At 35.8% G+C, this 20,003-nt stretch overlaps 1 protein-coding gene across 1 annotated transcript in view; it reads right to left on the bottom strand.

Moving 5' to 3' along the window:
- Nucleotides 1-415: 415 nt before the first annotated feature.
- Nucleotides 416-20,003, bottom strand: part of LOC149815054 (serine/threonine-protein kinase EDR1-like) — a 133,651-nt gene continuing 114,063 nt past the window's right edge. The window contains exons 7-14 of the mRNA XM_089988684.1: nt 10,579-10,647; nt 10,258-10,358; nt 10,072-10,150; nt 9,885-9,983; nt 1,897-1,965; nt 1,486-1,535; nt 1,212-1,388; nt 416-1,057 (exon numbers count right to left, since the gene is read on the bottom strand). Coding sequence (XP_089844810.1) covers nt 982-1,057; nt 1,212-1,388; nt 1,486-1,535; nt 1,897-1,965; nt 9,885-9,983; nt 10,072-10,150; nt 10,258-10,358; nt 10,579-10,647 — 720 coding nt within the window. The 3' untranslated portion in view covers nt 416-981. The remainder of the gene's footprint in view (nt 1,058-1,211; nt 1,389-1,485; nt 1,536-1,896; nt 1,966-9,884; nt 9,984-10,071; nt 10,151-10,257; nt 10,359-10,578; nt 10,648-20,003) is intronic.

The raw sequence follows: 20,003 nt of genomic DNA, 5'->3' as shown, positions 1-20,003 counted from the left end.
TCAAATCAACATCACTAGGCTCTTCTTTCTTGGAAGTTTTGCTTTTTGGTTACTAATATGGATATTAAGTTTTTTTTAAATAACATTAGAAACTTCAATGAATTTTAAGCTTTTTTCAAAAAATAACATTAGAAAAATATAAATTCAAACAAAAATAAAAATACAAGTCCTTAACGTGAGAAAACACTTTTAATATAAAGGAAGTTACTTTTCATTCAGAAAAAAGCAAGGTGTTCTTTTGATAAAGAACCTCTCATAAACCTTCGAAATGCAGTTTCATGCTACCGAAACAAACTTTTCTAAGAAGTGAGCTTCTGAGATGTGATAAGTATCCAGCAACCATCAATTATAATGCAAAATTTTCTGGATGCAATTCCTGTCACAAAGGGAGAGAGAGAGAGATTTACACAATAAATATCTATAACATAGGACTGCTACTTATGCATTCCTATGCTATTTTTCATGAAAACAATAATCACATTTGAACTGTACATACTGTGATCTGATACCTTGAATAAATATTTGAAGCATAGGGATGCTACTTATGCATTCCTCTGCTAATTTTCAAGAAAATAAATACCCATGATTGACCTGTATACACTTTGAAGCTCTCTGGCTCCATCATTTTTTTCCTCGTTTTTTTTTTCCTCTCAATTTCTCTGATCCATGTCTCTTTTCCTCCCACCACTACATTTTATTTATTATTATTATTTTTTGTTAGTGTTGCGTCCACCACTTTTTACATCACTCTAGCAATCATGTTTCACTGTTCCACCATGCTTCGCACAGTGGTAAAAAAAACAGAACCATCTGCAACAGTTGAATCTTGATGGTGATGCAGACATGCTTTTCAAGCATCAGCTCCTATGTGATCTGCTAAAACCTCTTGAGATTATTTGGATTCCTTACTGCATCGAAATCCACGCAGAGTCAAGTGACAACACGCCCCTTCTCTAAGCCAACTGCACAGTGCACAGCTAACTATTCTACAACTAGCTGTTGAAGATGCTTAAGAGGAGCCAGAAGCTGGGCAAAGGAAGGGCGCAAACTTGGATCACTACAAAAACAGAACTAAATTATTTAACAGATCACGCACTCCATTAAAGGATCAAGCATTGAAAATAATTTACAAAAATTGCCACAACTCTATCTCTCACTCTACTATATATATTCAGGCAGTGATATATTCCATCTACACAAACCTAACATACCTTTGCCAACAATCACGTATTATGTTTGCAACCATTGGGTGGACATCTTCTGGAATATTGAGGCGTCTGTTTTGAAATCCAACAGCACCAACAACCTGCATTGGGTTCATCCCACTCCATGGAATACGCAACGTAGCCAACTCCCATAATATCACACCAAAGCTATAGACATCACATCTGAGAAGACAAAGGCTCAATCATGGCTCTTAAAAAGAAAAATATAATCTCAAACTCAAATAAATGAATTTATTAATATCCTGGTTGTTTCACTCACTTTTCATTGGATGGTTCATTCCGTAACACCTCTGGTGCCATCCACTCAGGCTGCAGTTTAACAGTGAAGATTTCAACTTCCAGTATTGTTAAGTTTATGGAAAAGTGAAATCCTAACATATTAAAAATCTATAAAGCACACTTGCAGGAGCAGAAAAGCAGATGTGCAAAAGGAAAGCTCAGTGCAGTTCCTCATGTTCATATTCCAACAGTTGCAGTGAGAAAATGCTCAATAAACCAAAATTATGTACCATGACAGATTCAAACAAATTAACCGTGGTGACAGACCATGCTCATTCTCCAATAGGTACAAATTTAATTCATAGAGCCTCAGAATTTTAGTATGATGCCCAACAAAGCGCATACTGAAGATCAAAGTAAAAATGATGCTAATGTTTGAAGAAACACGTACTGTTCCAGCTGTAGATTTTGAGGATAGAAATGTATGGTGCTTTAGACGTGATAAGCCAAAGTCACAGACCTGCACATGTTAAAAAATTTGAACAGAAAATAAAGTTATTCATAGCATGTATCAGCCACCAAAATCGAACTTTTAGATTCCACAAATCAATTTGATTGGTATCATGTGTATCTTGGTTCTAATTAGGATTCATATGCAGCAGAAAGCAAGGAACAATTGCTAGATGGATTAGAAAAGTATCAGTTTGATCTATACCAACTGATGAACCAGAAATAACATGGACATAAAATGACTTCAGGTAAAAACCTAGCAGACATTCTGTTTTGATAATAGAAGGGAAATTGTGATTTCTTGAAGCTGATTCAATGTGTAAATTTAAAGGTGTATTAATTTTTTTTCAAAAAAAAAGGTGAAAATCTGTCACACGGACTCGGCTAGCGTGTCGATGCACCCGCGTCGACACGCCCTGACACGGGTGCAGACACGGGTGCAGCTTCGGACACGGGGCGGACTCGATCAACAGGTGTCGGACTCGGTCAACGCACCTGGGCCGAGTCCATCCACTTTATAGACTCAGTCAACTTTGACCGAGTCTATATTCGTCCATTTTTAGGGCAAAAAACTAAAAAAAACAAATTTTTATATTTTTTTAATATATATATATATATATATATATATATATATATATATAGCCAGACTGTCTGCACAGTCATATGGCCAGTGCTATCTTATTAATTTATTGTTATATATATAATTATATATATATATATTTAATATATATATATATATATATAGCCGAGTCCCCGTGTCTAAAAATTTTGAAATTACGCCGCACCCATGTGACATAGGTGAAAATCAAGAATTAGATAACTGATTGTTTCAAGAGAGCATTCAAGTAGAAGATATCTCTATGAAATCCCTACTGGCCTATGTCAGAGGGATTTGGCCAGATAGGTGCTGCACCCGCGTCGACGCGACGCGACGCGATGCGGGTGCGGTCAACCCGAGCCTGGGTGCATTGACCGCACCCAGGGTCATTTTGGTCCAATTTCTTGATTTTTGTTTTTTAATTTTGTCCTATGAAATGGGCTGCGGAATTTAAAAAAAAATCTGCTGACAGCTGACCGTGCAGCGGGACCCACCCCTTGCTGGATTTTGATTTTGATTTTGGCCTTGATAGCTTCGGTCTCTTTAGAGTTGCCTATTCCCTGACGAGGACTTTCAAATTCTTCACCTCTCCCCACCCCTTGCTGGATCCCTGCAGGTAGTGACGAGAGAATGAAAGGACGGAACAGCCGAAGCGTGGATGCCTGCTTGTTGCTGCTGCTCTTGTTTTATAAAGGGGCACTCGTGTCCACAACATCTGACGAGATTTGTTGGCATCCCATGCTATTCCTGCCTCCAAACAATGAATTCGCAGCGTTGGAAAACATATTGTTAACTTGGAAATGATGATCCATCTTCCTCAAAAATTAAAACCAAAATTCAAGAGCCTTTTGAAGTCTTTATCCTTCAACCATCTAGATCTTTCTTCGTCAAGGATTTTCTATCTCCATAATAAATGATAATGGTGGTGGTAGCCTTGGCTATAAGTATTCACTTTTCTCCTGACGAGATGGGTGCTCTAGCCGTAGCCTGGTGTAGACGTCTCTTTTCCATGTCAAATCCAATAAATTTCTTTTAGCTGTCATCCAAAGTCCAGACCGGAGATCTGTGTGCAACTGTATATAAAATGAAATTTGAAGAACCCTAGGCAGTGGCGTGGCAGTGGCGGTGGAGTCGTAGGCCAGACTCTCTCTCCAACAAACCACATCAAACCTTTCGCTTATATTTTTTTTCGTGAAGACCAGGGAGTTTCAGACATGATTGAATCATGACAGTCAGCAGAACGCAGCAGGCTGGGTGGATCAGATTGCCAATCCTTTCGGTTCATCAATTTTGTCCCGTTGCGCCAAAGTAAACAACAAGCAGAACTGTGGGTAACAAGTCTTCAAACAAACACACCAGCAAAAAAAAAACTGGTTATATATATATATATATTATTTTTTATTTTTTTAATTTTGCCGCACCCCCGCACCCGGGTTTTTTGGAAGTGCCGCATCCCCGCAGCCGCAGCCGCAGCCGCAGCCGCAGCCGCAGCCGCATCCGCACCCATGTGACATAGCTACTGGCGTGGACTTGAAAATAAGTCAGTCCACATAATCTACACATCCACAGCTTCTGCTAGTGTTTGGACATATCTATGGTAATTTAGTTTCTTGTTTATCCATGGAATAAGACTACCAGATATAGCACACAACATCCTGATGTTTGTTGTTTATTTCTACGAGCCTACAATCCTCCAGAGATTGGGTATGAGTCAGATGGATCCAAGATGAGGTGTCCCTAGAAAAGGATTTTCATAAAATTAATGTGAACTACTAAAGAGATCCAAGAACCAGTGCTGAATTGTCCCTTGTCATATATATGTTCCATAATAGGCAATTATGAAGCTCAGGATTGAATGTGTGAAAAAATTAACATGTGAAGCATACAAAAAATAACTTTGCAACAGAGGTGCATATATCAACAGGAAATTGTTTTTCATACTGGTATTTCATTGTTTCTGAGTGCCAAAGGGCATCATATAGGGGAAGGTATTTACTTGCTGATGGTTTACTCTTCACAATCAGGAAGTAAAAATAGGGTCATATAAAAGGATAGAATTTGAAATAGGTATATTATTTATTTTTATCTTTCGATATAAAGATTTAAGGAAGCTGCTCTATGGGGATATGTGTTTTGTTAGAAAGTGACTTTGAATACATTAGGTTCAATAATGAACCCATACACATGCACACGAAGTGCGAATATACCCACTCAATGGAACAACACAAGCACATCATGTGCTAATACATAAACCCATAAAAGGGATAAATATGACTTAAAGTCATAAGTTGAATATTATTGAGGAAAAAGGAAGAAGAGGGTAAAAACCCTATACAATGGAGCATAAGCTCCTACAAGGAGTACCAAATACAAAGGGGAGAGCCCCTAATATACACTCTCAAAGGGACCACCTTGGGGGCTCCCAAAGGAGACGTTGGAGAGCCCCCAACGGTCACATTTGTGACCGTTGGGGGCTCCCAACGTCTCTATTGGGAGGCCCCCAATATGGTACAAAAACCGAAAATAAAAAAAAAACAAAAATAAAAGAAATTACAATGCATATTCCAATTGGAATATGCGTAAAATAACAAATTACAGAAATACCCTTGAGGGTATTTTAGGAAGATAAAATATATATATTTATATATATATATATATATATAAATAGAGATACGTATACATATATATATATATGTATGTATACGTATCTTTATATATATATATATATAAATATATATATGTACATTTAAGGATTATATTTCAACATACATATATGTGTATGAGTACACATATTTTAACACCCCCCCTCAAGCTTTGCGTGGAGAAACGAAAAGATTGAAAAAAGAGTTAAGACTCCAAGAGGCTTCGGTAAGGATGCTATTGAATCTTGTAAATGCCTTCCTCCAATTGCCTTCTAATGGTGAACTCATTTCCTGATCCATCTAGGGTACTTCCTTTTATCCTATCTCCAAGGTCCTATGGAATAACATCAAAGAAACAAGTAAAACATATCTTTGCACTTTACTCAAATGGAACATTTCTAACAAGCTTAATTGAAACCATATCGGATGACACATCCGCAAAACAATGGTGCAAAAATATAACTTATGCATAGAAATTTGAAGCACATGATAGGATAATTATTTTAGCATGAAAAGTAAATTTAGAAAACCAAAGTTTCAAAATCATACATCATGTTAAAGAGTGAGCGAAAGCAAATTATACGGAAATGAATTGCAAGAATGCATAATGCATTCATAAGGTCCAACATTAGACAAACATAACCCCATAATGGGGAATAACATAATGGTCCCGTAAGGGACACCACAGTAAGCCTACGAAGAGGCATAAGCTACATATGCTTTATTGAATGAGATCCTAAAAGGCTATAAAGAGCATATGCATATATTATCATGAAATGAATTAATACTTAAAGAAATCATTAATGAACATGCTTCAAACATGTAATGAAGTGCCAAACAAGAGAAACGAAGTCTCCAAGCAAACTTTAGACAAAATAAACACAAAGAGTTCACAAGGTTTTAAATCCATTTACGAGGCAAAACGAAGAGTGTTATTTGAGTAGAGAATCTTACCCATTTAGGAAAATCTCACTCAATTGACAAAAAACACATTTTGCATACAAAAGTGGCCAAAAAACCATAAGCACTTAATATATAGATTAAATGCCAAAAAATCAACTTGATTTTAAAAATATGCATATCAAAAATATGATTCACTTGAATATCTTAAAACACAAGTCATGAATGAAATTTTGCAAATTTCAATAATAGTTCATCCATTACAAACAACTACCTCATTAGTCCTCCAAAACCCATAAATCAAGTGTATAAGCTACTAGATCAAGAATAAAAAAAATGCCATTAAAGGCCAAAAACACACACAAAGGTGTGCAAAAGAACCTCTTGTCTACATATAATAATACTTGAAATGAGTGCATCTACGACAAGAACAAGAGAATACACGCCAACATGGACCAAAAGCATCTCTTGTCTACGTAAAAATACACTCAAAACCAAGTATGTTCAGCTACTAGAACAAGAGTAACAAGCCAACCATGGGCTAAAACACAATACATCTCTTGTCTACATAAGATGACACTTGAAATGAGTGAAATAAGTCAACCATGGGCATACATCTCAGCGACTAGAACAAGGACACAAACGCCAACATGGACTAAAATTACACACCATGGTGTGAATCAACGTGCCTTGTCTACATAAAATAACACTCAAGACAAGTGTGTTCAGCTACTAGACCAAGAGAGCAAAAGCCAACAAAGGGCTACCAACACACGAAGGTGTAATAAAATTCTTGTCTATATATGATGACACTTAGATAAGGGGCATAAAAAGAGAAGACTTTTGAGGCAATAAAACTTGTAATGACAAACATATAAATAAAACCTTGAAACAATATTCTTCAAAAAGAATACCCATAACAATATCATTTTGGAATAAATGTGTAAATATACACACACCAAGAACACTTGTGCACAAAAGCACAAAACATAAATGTGCAAATGTACTCATATGATTCATAAACAATAAAAGGTTGGGCAATAATCCCCAAAACCTTGATTTTAATATACCTTAAAACATTTAAGGTTTTAAACACCATATATCCATCACATTTACATATAAATGAGAGCATCCATTAGATCAATGGCCAAAAAAGAAAAAATGAGTGACACACTCATAATTAGAGATCATATAACAAATCATTTTAGAGTCCCAAGGTGCCCATAACTCACCTCAACAACCATCTATAATATGACAAGTGGACAATCTAGAATGATATAACACGAGGTGCCCATAACTCACCTCAACAAACATCTCTAATAAAACAATAATAAGGCCAAACAAATGATGCATTAAATAACATGTGATGGACAAATATAAATGCCACAAAAAGGCAATAAACACTTTAGGAATCATTTTTCAAAGAAAAGAGGACCGATTAAAAATTGAATCAAAGGTCCAATATAATCAATCACAATAATATGCTTTATAACAACAATTTTGCATAAATCCGAATTATGCTTAATCTTCAAAAGAAGTCATTTATACAAAAAAGACTTATTATGCAACTAACACAATTTATGAAATATTAAGCAACATCATGCGTAAGAACCGATTTGGAATAATCAAAAAGTCAAAAACAAGCCTCAACTATGATAGATATAAAGTGCAATTAAATGCACACCAAATGATAATAGATACACTTTTATGCAATGCAAGATTTTTAAATGACAATAATCTTGAATAAGCAAATAACAAACTTAGGCCAATATAGGCATTCATAAAGATGGTGAAGTTTGAAAATCTTATGAAATCCACTAATGTAACTTAAAAATGATGCTCACAACCAATCTTCTCACAACAACCATAAAATCTTCATAAAAAAGTATATACTCACAAGAAGATTATAAGGACCGAAAGGCTCCTTAAAGAGAGCTCAAAAAACACACAAAATTCCCAAAGAAGGGGGAAACTCCACTAAAGTGGGAGAAATCCCAACAAAGAAGAATAATAGATTTATTAAAAAACCTTATGATAAAGTAAGATTGTATTATGGCATAAATCTATAAAATTAAACATTTATCGAGGAAAAATTCAAAACTCTTAAGTTTTATCAAAAAACATGACTTAATAGATTATTACCAACTCCTAATGCAATAAGTACGCAACAAACATTAGTGAAGACCATAAATTTTAAAATGAGACAAGCTCTTTAAATCAAATTGAAAAATCTTTTAAGAGTATAAAGATGCAAAGAAAATCACCATATTCCATAAGACCATTTTAAAACTTAATTCAACTGGAAAAAAAACCTTCTTAATTAAATGTTGCTCATATAAAAAGGACACATTAGGAAAGTGAATCAAAACTTATTAAGGAATTTTTCATATATGTCAAGCAATTTTCAAAAAAACTACACCTCACAAACATTTTAATCTTAACATACCTTTCTTTAAAGACTTACCATTCATATAAAAGGTATTCTTATAAACAAAGTTAGGTTTAAAATATAAATTCAAAGCTCCAATGGTCATAAATTTTTACCGACTCATTAAAGCAAGTTTTGAGCAATCATATATCTAATTTTTCGCCAAACAAGTTATCATTTAAAATTTTTCAAAGAAAAACATACGAAAAAGTATGTATACGAAAAAGATTCAATAGAGTATCAAGTAACTCAAATTTTTATAAAAAGACATAATGACAAAGAGTACACATAAAAAAAGAACATATTAAATTCTTCATACAATACTTAAAGAAATAGAATGCATACCGAATAACTTTAAGAAAGAAAAGAGAAAGAAATGAATACTTCACCATTTTTCTTTAAAAATTTCTTGAATACCACGCTTCCCGATGCACCAAAGAGCAACTCGATCTCAACCGAGCTCTGATACCATATTAGAAAGTGACTTTGAATACATTAGGTTCAATAATGAACCCATACACATGCACACGAAGTGCGAATATACCCACTCAATGGAACAACACAAGCACATCATGTGCTAATACATAAACCCATAAAAGGGGTAAATATGACTTAAAGTCATAAGTTGAATATTATTGAGGAAAAAGGAAGAAGAGGGTAATAACCCTATACAATGGAGCATAAGCTCCTACAAGGAGTACCAAATACAAAGGGGAGAGCCCCTAATATACACTCTCAAAGGGACCACCTTGGGGGCTCCCAAAGGAGACGTTGGAGAGCCCCCAACGGTCACATTTGTGACCGTTGGGGGATCCCAACGTCTCTATTGGGAGGCCCCCAATATGGTACAAAAACCGAAAAAAAAAAACAAAAATAAAAGAAATTACAATGCATATTCCAATTGGAATATGCGTAAAATAACAAATTACAGAAATACCCTTGAGGGTATTTTAGGAAGAGAAAATATATATATTTATATATATATATATATATAAATAGAGATACGTATACATATATATATATATATATATGTATGTATACGTATCTTTATATATATATATAAATATATATATGTACATTTAAGGATTATATTTCAACATACATATATGTGTATGAGTACACATATTTTAACATGTTTAACCCAGGCTAAAGTTTGTGAGGTATTTGAAAAGTCAGAAAAGTTTGGAAGACATTCATTAGGAGTAAAAGTTTGGGACTTAAACTGTAGATTTCACACTAAGAAAGTATATATAACATTGTTAGACAAGACATTCTGTGAATTGTAAAGGATAAAATAGGACATTGATCATTGTACAACATGAGGTTAATTTTTAGCTTCCAATGCCTAGGTAGGGACCCACCTTAACCACCCAATTCTTATCAACAAGAAGATTTGGTGACTTCAGATCCCGATGCACAATTGTAGGATGGCTTGTGTGCAAGTAATTCATTCCCTTGGCCTGCAAAAAGAATACCTAAAAGTCAGGCATGAACTTAAATAATCCTATGAATCAATCAGAAGTAGTAAATCCTACAACTCTATTATACCACATCAAGAGCCATTTTCAAACGGCATTTTTTATCAATTTGAACATTTGGACGGTGTAAAAACCTGAACAAGCTCCCCCTGCATAAAAATGGCATAATTTTCATGGTTAAGCAATATATTAATTCAAACTTTTCTATTTCAAAATAAGGCAAAAAAAATGATGCAAATCAAAAGACGGTAAATACCTTGGTAGAAATTCAGTTAATATTGATAAATTTGGAGGATGAGTTACTGCCCCCATAAAAAGTACAACATTTGGATGCCTCATCCTTAGCATGATTTCCACCTGCAAAATACCAGTTGCACTTATAGGGCTCAAGATGGAAGCACATGCATCTTTTGCTGTATCACAAGGTAAGACATAGCACCAATAGACCATGTTGCAGCACTAATTATCTTGCCTCTTTTTTTTATAATTAGCCATAAAACAAGAACACCAAAATGATGTGTTGCATAAGCATAATGTCAGATAAAGCATATGAGTCAATGTTTCATTGGAACCTTACTTCGCATTTAAATTGCTGAATTGCATCTCCTGACAAATCTTGGTCCAGGAATTTCTTAACAGCAACCTCCTGCGACAGTCATATTACATCAAACTTAAAAAGTTCCAATTTCCAAGTGATCAAAAGTACATAATATGCAACACGAAGGAGTAAGAACTAATTCTTGGGATAACTATGATAAAGAACAGTGCAAGGGTCCAGACTGGATAAAAAGGGAAAGTAAACTCGGTAAGTAGGAGAGCATGATTTTAAATTATGCACAACAGGAAGTGAAAAAAAGAATTATAATCTGTTTAAAATTTTACAGAACGAAGCTGAAATCAGTAAAGAGAACCAATCATATGGCAATGTTTGCGAACGCAATGTCTCCAAATGTGCATGTGCATGCACACACACATGCATTTAATTGCACTAGACACTAAATCACACCATAATCTTTTATATATCCACTTAGTGCCTCCCTCCAAATCTTTATGCCTCCAATATTTTCAAGGTTTCTTCCACATGCATCAATGGTCGAACATGGTTATAAGTTTGGTCTTAGGTTGATCCTAAGATGAGGTTGGTTAAAATACAGGCAACTTACTAATGACAAAACTGATGCAACTCATATGTGAATCCACAACTAACTAGGTCATTCCTTTTTTTTTCAGAAAGGAATGTTAAACTTTCATTGAAAGAATGTTGAGAGGTCATCAAAGCAAATATAGCAGAAAGGGCACAAAAAAGATCAAAAAAGGATGTCTTGCTGCCCTAATTTAAATACTAACAATCCAGCTAATCCCACTTGTCCCAAGCAAACAAGACGATACAGCATAATTCTGTGAAAAATGAACCATTTATCTTGTCTTCAGATCTTCTGATCCTTTCCACCATGCAATAAAAAGCCACCATTTCCAGACCTGATTCCACCTCTTACCCTTCCTCTTTACCCAAGGAACCAGAAGTATATGCCTAAAAAGATGAAACTCTCCATTGATCAAACTCTCATTTTGGATAAAACACTGCTATCAAACCAACAGTTTGCACCTTTATCACCATTGCCTAATTTGACAACACTTCTGTCCTTAAATTCTTCTAGAGTTTTAATCCACCAATTCCAAATATCCGAGCTGTTTTTTCATTGAGCCGAGCTGTTTTTTCATTGAGCTCTCCAATACCAGTTGAAAAGAGAGACATCAATAGCATATCTTTCCTTCACTGTGGAACGCCATTTATCTTCAAAGATTAAGTCACCACCAAAGCATTGTTTATGTTTACCCAGATAGACTGAATGATACCAATAGACAGAGCTTTATGAAATTTTCTCATACTGCCAAAAAAAACTGATATCTAATATGGAAAGCAATTCCATGGAGAGGCAGCAATAGCATTCCACAAATGATGATCGCCTTAAGAAAAAGCCAATACTGAAAGTGGCACCTCTTAACTACTGCCTCCTGTTCAACTTCAATCTCCAACAAAGAAACATGTTGCTTTAGGTCGTCAAGGAATAGGGCGCTTGATTGGCCCTAGTGAATACCCAATATGCTGAAGCTTCCTTCAGCAAGGTTGCTCCTCTTCATTATTTACTGTATCCACTCCTTTTGCTTTGTTTGTCACCACAGACCCCTCCATGTGCATGGGTCCATAAAGTTCCACACCACTCGGCTACTGCAGGAAATGGTCCTAGAGTGAAACATGCCCTTCTCAAAGAACCTTTGGAATCCGCCTCCTTGCTGCTTCTAGCATGAGCTCCTGCCATCATGAGACTTCCGTCATCTCTACTCAGACCTAATATTTTCAAGCTCTAATTTAGAGAATGAGGTTTGTGTTAAAATGTAACATTCTTGTTATATATATATTCTTATATATATATATATTTTTCAAACCCGGTAAAGGGTATTTTGGTCATTTCTCATTTTGCGCATATTCTCATTTGAGAATATGACTGTATTTTTTCATAATTTTATTTCTTTTAGTTTTTCCTTTTTTAGTTTTTTGTTTTCTATCTTTTATAATTTTGGGGGGCCCACAACACATACGTTGGAGCCCCCTCCAACATATATGTTGGAGCGCACCCCCCCCCCCCAACCCAATTCCTCCAACATGTATATAAAGGGGTGCTCCCCTTCTAGTTTTCTGATGCTTTTTATAAAGCCCCTCTTGGGACCCAATATATTGAAGTTGATATTTTTTTATGCTCTTGTGCATTTGTATCCATGCCTTTGTGCACTTCGTGCTTCTAGCATTGTGTTAATACACAAAATCTCTTTTTATAGAGATTTTCACATGGTATCAGAGAAAGGTTGCTTGGGAAAGAAAATCTTGCGGTTATTCACAATATTGAGTGCCTTGAAAAGCATGCCTTCAACTTTCTTGTGATTGGCATGAAGACTTCTCTTCGTCCAATATTTTAGAAGATTACAACAAGATTTAAAATCTCATTATGGTACGTATTCTTTTCTCTCATCTTATCTCTCTAATGGCTGAAAATGACTCTCATTTCTATCTTAGCTTTAAGCTCAATGGCTCCAATTATCACGTGTGGGACGAAAATATGAAAGCCTATATTAAAGGAAAAGGGCCTTGGGGTTATGCTCAAGGCTCAATTCCGGAACCGGAGCCTAAAATTATTTTGGTTGAAAGAGGAGAAATCAAAATTCTTGAAGGAGATGAAAGAACCAAGGCTCTTGAAAAATATAGCAAAAAACATGAGCAGTGGGAAATGAAGAACTTCAAGATCTTGTCGTGGATCTTCTCCTCCGTTGAAACTAGAATCAACACCAATATTATAAAGTTTAAAAAGGCTTCTCAAGCGTGGGAGTAGCTTGAGAAGATCTACACTTCTAGAAACTTATCCCATAAGTATTACCTCCAAAAGAGAGCGCTAACACTTCTTCAAGGGGAGATAACTATAGATTGCACAAACTATCGTGGTATAAAACTCATGAGTCATACTATGAAACTTTGGGAGAGGGTGATTGAGTCTAGGTTGAGGAAGGTTGTCATGATATCGAAGAATCAATTTGGTTTTATGCCTGGAAGATCAACTATGGAAGCTATACATCTTCTTAGACAACTTATTGAGAGAAATAGAGAGAGGAACAAAGATTTGCATATGGTTTTTATTGATTTGGAGAAGGCATACGATAGAGTTACCTAGAGACGTTCTCTGGTGGACAATGATGAAGAAAGGTGTTTTTCTCAAGTACATTAGTATAATTAAGGATATGTATGAAGGAGTAGTAACCAATGTGCGCACTTGTGGAGGGGTGACAACCAATTTTCCTATAACGGTTGGGTTACATCAATGATCTGCTTTAAGCCCTTTCCTATTTGCTATAGTGATGGATGAGCTTACGAGATCAATTCAAGAAAATGTGCCATGGTGTATGTTGTTTGCTGATGATATTGTTTTGATTGATGAGTCTAGAGCTGGGGTTAATGCTAAGTTAGAATTATGGAGACAGACATTGGAAGCAAGAGGTTTTAAGTTGAGTAAGAGTAAGACAGAATACATGGAATGTCGGTTTAGTAAGCAACGAAGTAGTGATGGGAGTGTAGTGAAGCTTGGTGAGCAAGAAATACCAGTGGATGATTGTTTCAAATATTTGGGATCTATCATTCAAAAGTATGGAGAAATTGATGGAGATGTAAATCATAGGATAAAGGTTGGGTGGATGAAATGAAAAAGTGCAATTGGAGTGTTGTGCAATCGTAGAATGCCATTGCGGTTGAAGGGAAAGTTTTATAGGACGACTATTAGGCCCGCTTTACTATATGGTACGGAATGTTGGGCTGCCAAGAGACATCATATTCAAAAAATGAGTGTAGCTGAGATGCGTATGCTGAGATGGATGTGTGGAAATACAATAAAAGATAAGATTCAGAACGAGGAGATACGTAAGAAAGTAGGCGTTGCACCCATTGAAAATAAGATGAGAGAGAATCGTTTACGGTGGTTTGGACATATTCGGCGAAGACCTAATGATGCTCCAGTTAGAAGGATGGAGAAATGGGAAAATATATTAGTTAAAAGATATGTATGAAGGAGTAGTAACCAATGTCCGCACTTGTGGAGGGGTGACAACCAATTTTCCGATAACGGTTGGGTTACATCAAGGATCTGCTTTAAGCCCTTTCCTATTTGCGATAGTGATGGATGAGCTTACGAGATCAATTCAAGAAAATGTACCGTGGTGTATGTTGTTTGCTGATGATATTGTTTTGATTGATGAGTCTAGAGCTGGGGTTAATGCTAAGTTAGAATTATGGAGACAGACATTGGAAGCTAGAGGTTTTAAGTTGAGTAAGAGTAAGACTGAATATATGGAATGTCGGTTTAGTAAGCAACGAAGTAGTGATGGGAGTGTAGTGAAGCTTGGTGAGCAAGAAATACCGGTGAATGATTATTTCAAATATTTGGGATCCATCATTCAAAAGTATGGAGAAATTGATGGAGATGTAAATCATAGGATAAAGGTTGGGTGGATGAAATGGAAAAGTGCAACTGGAGTGTTGTGCGATCGTAGAATGCCATTACGGTTGAAGGGAAAGTTTTATAGGACGACTATTAGACCCGCTTTACTATATGGTACGGAATGTTGGGCTGCCAAAAGTCATCATATTCAAAAAATGAGTGTAGCTGAGATGCGGATGCTTTGATGGATGTGTGGAAATACAATAAAAGATAAGATTCGGAACGAGGAGATACGTAAGAAGGTAGGTGTTGCACCCATTGAAAATAAGATGCGAGAGAATCGTTTACGGTGGTTTGGACATATTCGGCGAAGGCCTAATGATGCTCCAGTAAGAAGGTTGGAGAAATGGGAAAATATATTAGTTAAAAGAGGTCGAGGTAGGCCTAGGAAGACTTGGATGGAGATGATAGGAAAGGATATGAATGCTTTGAACCTCACCGAGGACATGGCATTGGATAGAAATGATTGGAGGAAAAGGATTCATGTGGAAGACCCGAAATGAATTTCTTTTTTGGTTCATATCGCTGACCCCAATTGTTTTGGGATGAAGGCGTAGTTGTTGTTGTTGTTTGTTGTAGGTCGGGGTAGGCCTAGGAAGACATGGATGGAGGTGATAGGAAAGGATATGAATGCTTTGAACCTCACCGAGGACATGGCATTGGATAGAAATGATTGGAGGAGAAGGATTCATGTGAAAGACCAAGAATGATTTTTTTTTTGGTTCATATCGCCGACCCCAATTGTTTTGGGATGAAGGCGTAGTTGTTGTTGTTGTTGTTGTCTCTTCCATTTGGGATGAGCTTGCTATGCTCGAACCTAAGTGGAGTGGAAGAACCATAGAGCTTTGTCATAAACAACTTGAAGAAGATCGATTTTTCAACTTTTTGAATAGGATAAGGCCCGAGTTTGAGCAAATTAGATCTTATCTCCTATCCCCCTTCACCTCTCCCCTCTTGAAGACGTCATTACCAAATTAAGTGGAGAGGAAACACATATAGACATTGATAAGCAAAATCCAAGTGTTCTTGCAATGCCCATAAATCAAGATGAGTGTAATGGAGCAAATGTCGTTTCTAGGACCGAAAACAACTTGAGGACATATAAACCTCCTCATTTCAAAAGTCAAAATCAAGGTGGTCAAGGGGGAAGGAAGGACTATAGCAAAATTGTGTATCACTTTTGCAAAGAGCCGGGTCATATCAAACCGGTTTGTCCTAAGAGGAAGAAATTACTCACAATGGCCACCACATCTTAACCACAAAAAGAGGAATCTATAAATGAAGCTCTATCTCTAAATCAAATTGTGAAAGCTCTTCAACCCCTTCTTAAGAGAGCTATCTTCGGTGCCGCTGTGTCTACTTCTCCTCTAGGTAAAACTTCTTGGCTTTTGGATTCTGGTGCTTCATTTCATATGTCTCCAAATATTTCCTCTCTTTTCGAATATTTTGAAAGTTCGTCTCCATCTTTTGTTTCAACCGCGGATGGCACTTCTCTTGAAATTAAGGGAATTGAAAATTTTAAAACCCAAAACTTCTTTATTCCTAAAATTAGATTTATACCAAAATTGAATTTGAACTTACTTTTCGTCTCTCAACTCTCGGACCTTGGGTGTGACATTCAATTCTCATCTAATAAATGTTTAATACAGGATCACAGGTCCGGGAGGTTGATTGGGGAAGGCTCTAGAAAGGGAGACTTATACTATGTGGACTCTCTTCAAATTCCTAATACCCCCTTTTGTAATGTGGCCCAACATAAAGACATAAATGTTTGGCACAAAAGACTTGGTCATCCCAATATCACCAAGTTATCCTATTTGGACTTTGCTAAAAATCTTTGTAAAAGTACTTTCTCTTGTAATGATTTTCTCGTGTAATGATTGTATTCTTGAAAAAATGAGAAGTATGCCTTTTGAACAAAGATCTATGTTTACCACTAAACCCTTTGAAATTGTTCATTCGGATGTTTGGGGACCGACACCCGTTATATCCAAGGAAGGTTTTGCCTATTATGTGACTTTTGTGGATGACTTTTCATGATTTTGTTTAATATATTTTTTCAAACATAAGCATGAAGTCTTTACATGTTTTAAATCATATCATATGATAATCAAAAATCAATTTAATAGTAATTTAAAGATATTTAGGACCGATTCCGGAGGTGAATATTTATCTAATGAATTTAATAAATACCTTGAAGACTATGGTATTGTCCATCAAAGATCGTGACCTAAGACCCCACAACAAAATGGTTTGGCCGAAAGGAAGCATAGGCATATCATTGAAACCACTAGAACTCTTCTTATTTCCCAAAATATTCCAAAAAAAAATTGGGTCGAGGCGGCTCTTGCCTCCGTTTATCTTATTAATCGTCTTCCATCCAAAAATTTAGATAAAATCTCTCCTTTTGAAACTCTATATAAAAAAGAACCCGATTAGAATAGATTGAGAGTTTTTTGTTGTAAGTGTTTTGTCCTTACAGATAAAATGATAAACTCTCACCAAAAGCCATTCTGTGTGCTTTTCTTGGCTATTCCGAAACCCAAAAAGGGTTTCGATATTATGATACTAAAAATGATAAGTTATGTCTCAAGGAATGTAACATTTTTGGAAAATGATAGTGGTTTTGAAAAAAATGAATCTCATTTAGAAAATGCCAACTATTCCTTTCTTTTTGATCTATTATCTAAAAATGATTATATCTCTAGTGATGATAAATCAATATATAACAGTGACAATGAAGTGGTTGAAATCAACAATAACTCTAACCCTATTACCTCTCAAGAAGAACATATAACTAGAGACCCTATCACCTATACTCATAGAGATAGACGCACCTTTAAAAGTACTATTGAGCAATATAGTGAACCTAGTGAATCTATTTTCACACATGATTCAAACCCTAGAAGAACCGAAAGAACTAGAAGAACTTCCTCTATATTCGTATCATTTGATTCTCTCTCCTAAATATCGGGCTTGCTTAAGTGACATTCACTTATATTTTGAACCAAAAATTTTTGAAGAAGCCAAACGGTGTATTGAATGGAAAGAAGCCATGGAGAGTGAACTCAAAGCGCTTAGGAAAGCCAACACTTGGGAATTTCAAACGCTTCCCAGTGGAAAGAAAACTATAGGATGTCGATAGGTGTTTAAAGTCAAAACCAAAAGTGATGGATCTCTTGAAAGGTATAAAGCTCGTCTAGTAGCTTAAGAGTATAGTCAAGAATACGGGATTGACTATAAAGAGACATTTGCTCCAGTAGCTCGTATGGTTACTATCAGATGTCTCATCACCATTGCTTCTATTAGAAAATGAAATATTTACCAAATGGATGTCAAAAATGCCTTTTTAAATGGTGATCTTAATGAAGAAGTCTACATGGATGCTCCACCTGGTATGAAAATTCTTAAAAATAAAGTTTTTCGTCTTCGTAAAGCTCTTTATGGCTTGAAACAAGCTCCCAAAGCTTGGCACGATAGGTTTAACAATGTAATGACTGAAAATGGTTTCTCTTCATGCTATACTGACATTGCATTGTTTGTTAAGAAATCTGATGCAGGGATTGTTATATTACTGTTATATGTTGATGATATGTTAATAACGGGTGATGATATCAAAGGAATCAAGAGTATTAAATCTATCTTGACTTCAAAATTTGAAATGTCGGACTTAGAATTTCTGACATATTTTTGAGGAATTGAGGTTGCCTATTCTCACAGAGGCTATTTTTTGTCTCAAACTAAACTTTCTTGTGAGATTCTTGACAGATCAGGAACCACAGATGACAAGGTCTCTGAAACTCCTAAAATAGTAGGTTCGAAGATGAAAACTGATGATGGGATTCTCCTAAAAGATCTCACACCTTACCGGCAACTAGTTGGATCTTTAACGTATCGCAGCATTACGAGGCATGCTATTTCTCATGCAGTACATGTTGCTTGTCAATTTCAACATGCACCTACTACAGTTCATATGAGCGTCATTTTACACATCATCAGATACATAAAGGGTACAATAAACAAGGGGGTATTTGTATCTTCTTCTTAATTAAATTTAATTGCTTATACTGACTCTGATTGAGGAGGTGACCCGAATAACCGTCACTCCACCACTGGTTTCTGCATTTTTTGGGGGGAAATCTTTAATTTCTTGAAGATGCAAGAAACAACAGGTCTCACTTTCATCGACAGAAGCCGAATACAGAGCCATGGCATCTACTACCATGGAGATTGTTTGGATTCGCAGCTTGTTGGAAGATATGAATATTCAAGTTCAAGTGCCCACAAAACTATGTTTTGATAATAAAAGTGCAATTTATATTGCCAAAAAACACACGTTTCATGAGCGCACGGAGCATATTGAGATGGACTGCCACTATGTTCGTGAAGAATACTTAAGAAGAATCATAGACCTTCCATATGTTACATCAGAATACCAGCAGGTAGACTTCTTCACCAAAGCGTTGTGCTCTCCAAGATTTCACTTCCTTCTTATCAAACTTTTGGTTATGTCACCTTAAGTTTGAGGGGGGGTGTTAAAATGTAACGTTCTTGTTATATATATTATTATATATATATGGAGAGATACATATACATATATAATATATATGTGTATATGTATCTATCTAAGTATATATATAAAAATATATTTTTCAAACCCGGTAAAGGGTATTTTGATCATTTCTCATTTTGCACATATTCTCATTTGAGAATATGACTGTATTTCTTCATAATTTTATTTCTTTTAGTTTTTCCTTTTTTATTTTTTTGTTTTTTATCTTTTATAATGGGGGTGGGGGCACAACACATATGTTGGAGCCCCCTCCAACGGTTATATTTATAACCGTTGGAGGGGCTCCAACGTATATGTTGGACCCCCCCCCTCTTTGTAAGATCACGTGTTTTGGTTCTCACTCAATTCATGAAATTTTCGAAATTTGGCTAAGTCCGGTAGGAAAATCGT

The sequence above is a fragment of the Nuphar pumila genome, chromosome 15, assembly GCF_984573655.1.
Source record: "Nuphar pumila chromosome 15, dmNupPumi1.hap1.1, whole genome shotgun sequence".
NCBI classification, from domain to species: Eukaryota; Viridiplantae; Streptophyta; class Magnoliopsida; order Nymphaeales; family Nymphaeaceae; genus Nuphar; species Nuphar pumila.
The sequence above is the reverse complement of the archived record's forward strand: the minus strand, read 5'-3'. Positions and strand labels throughout refer to the sequence as shown.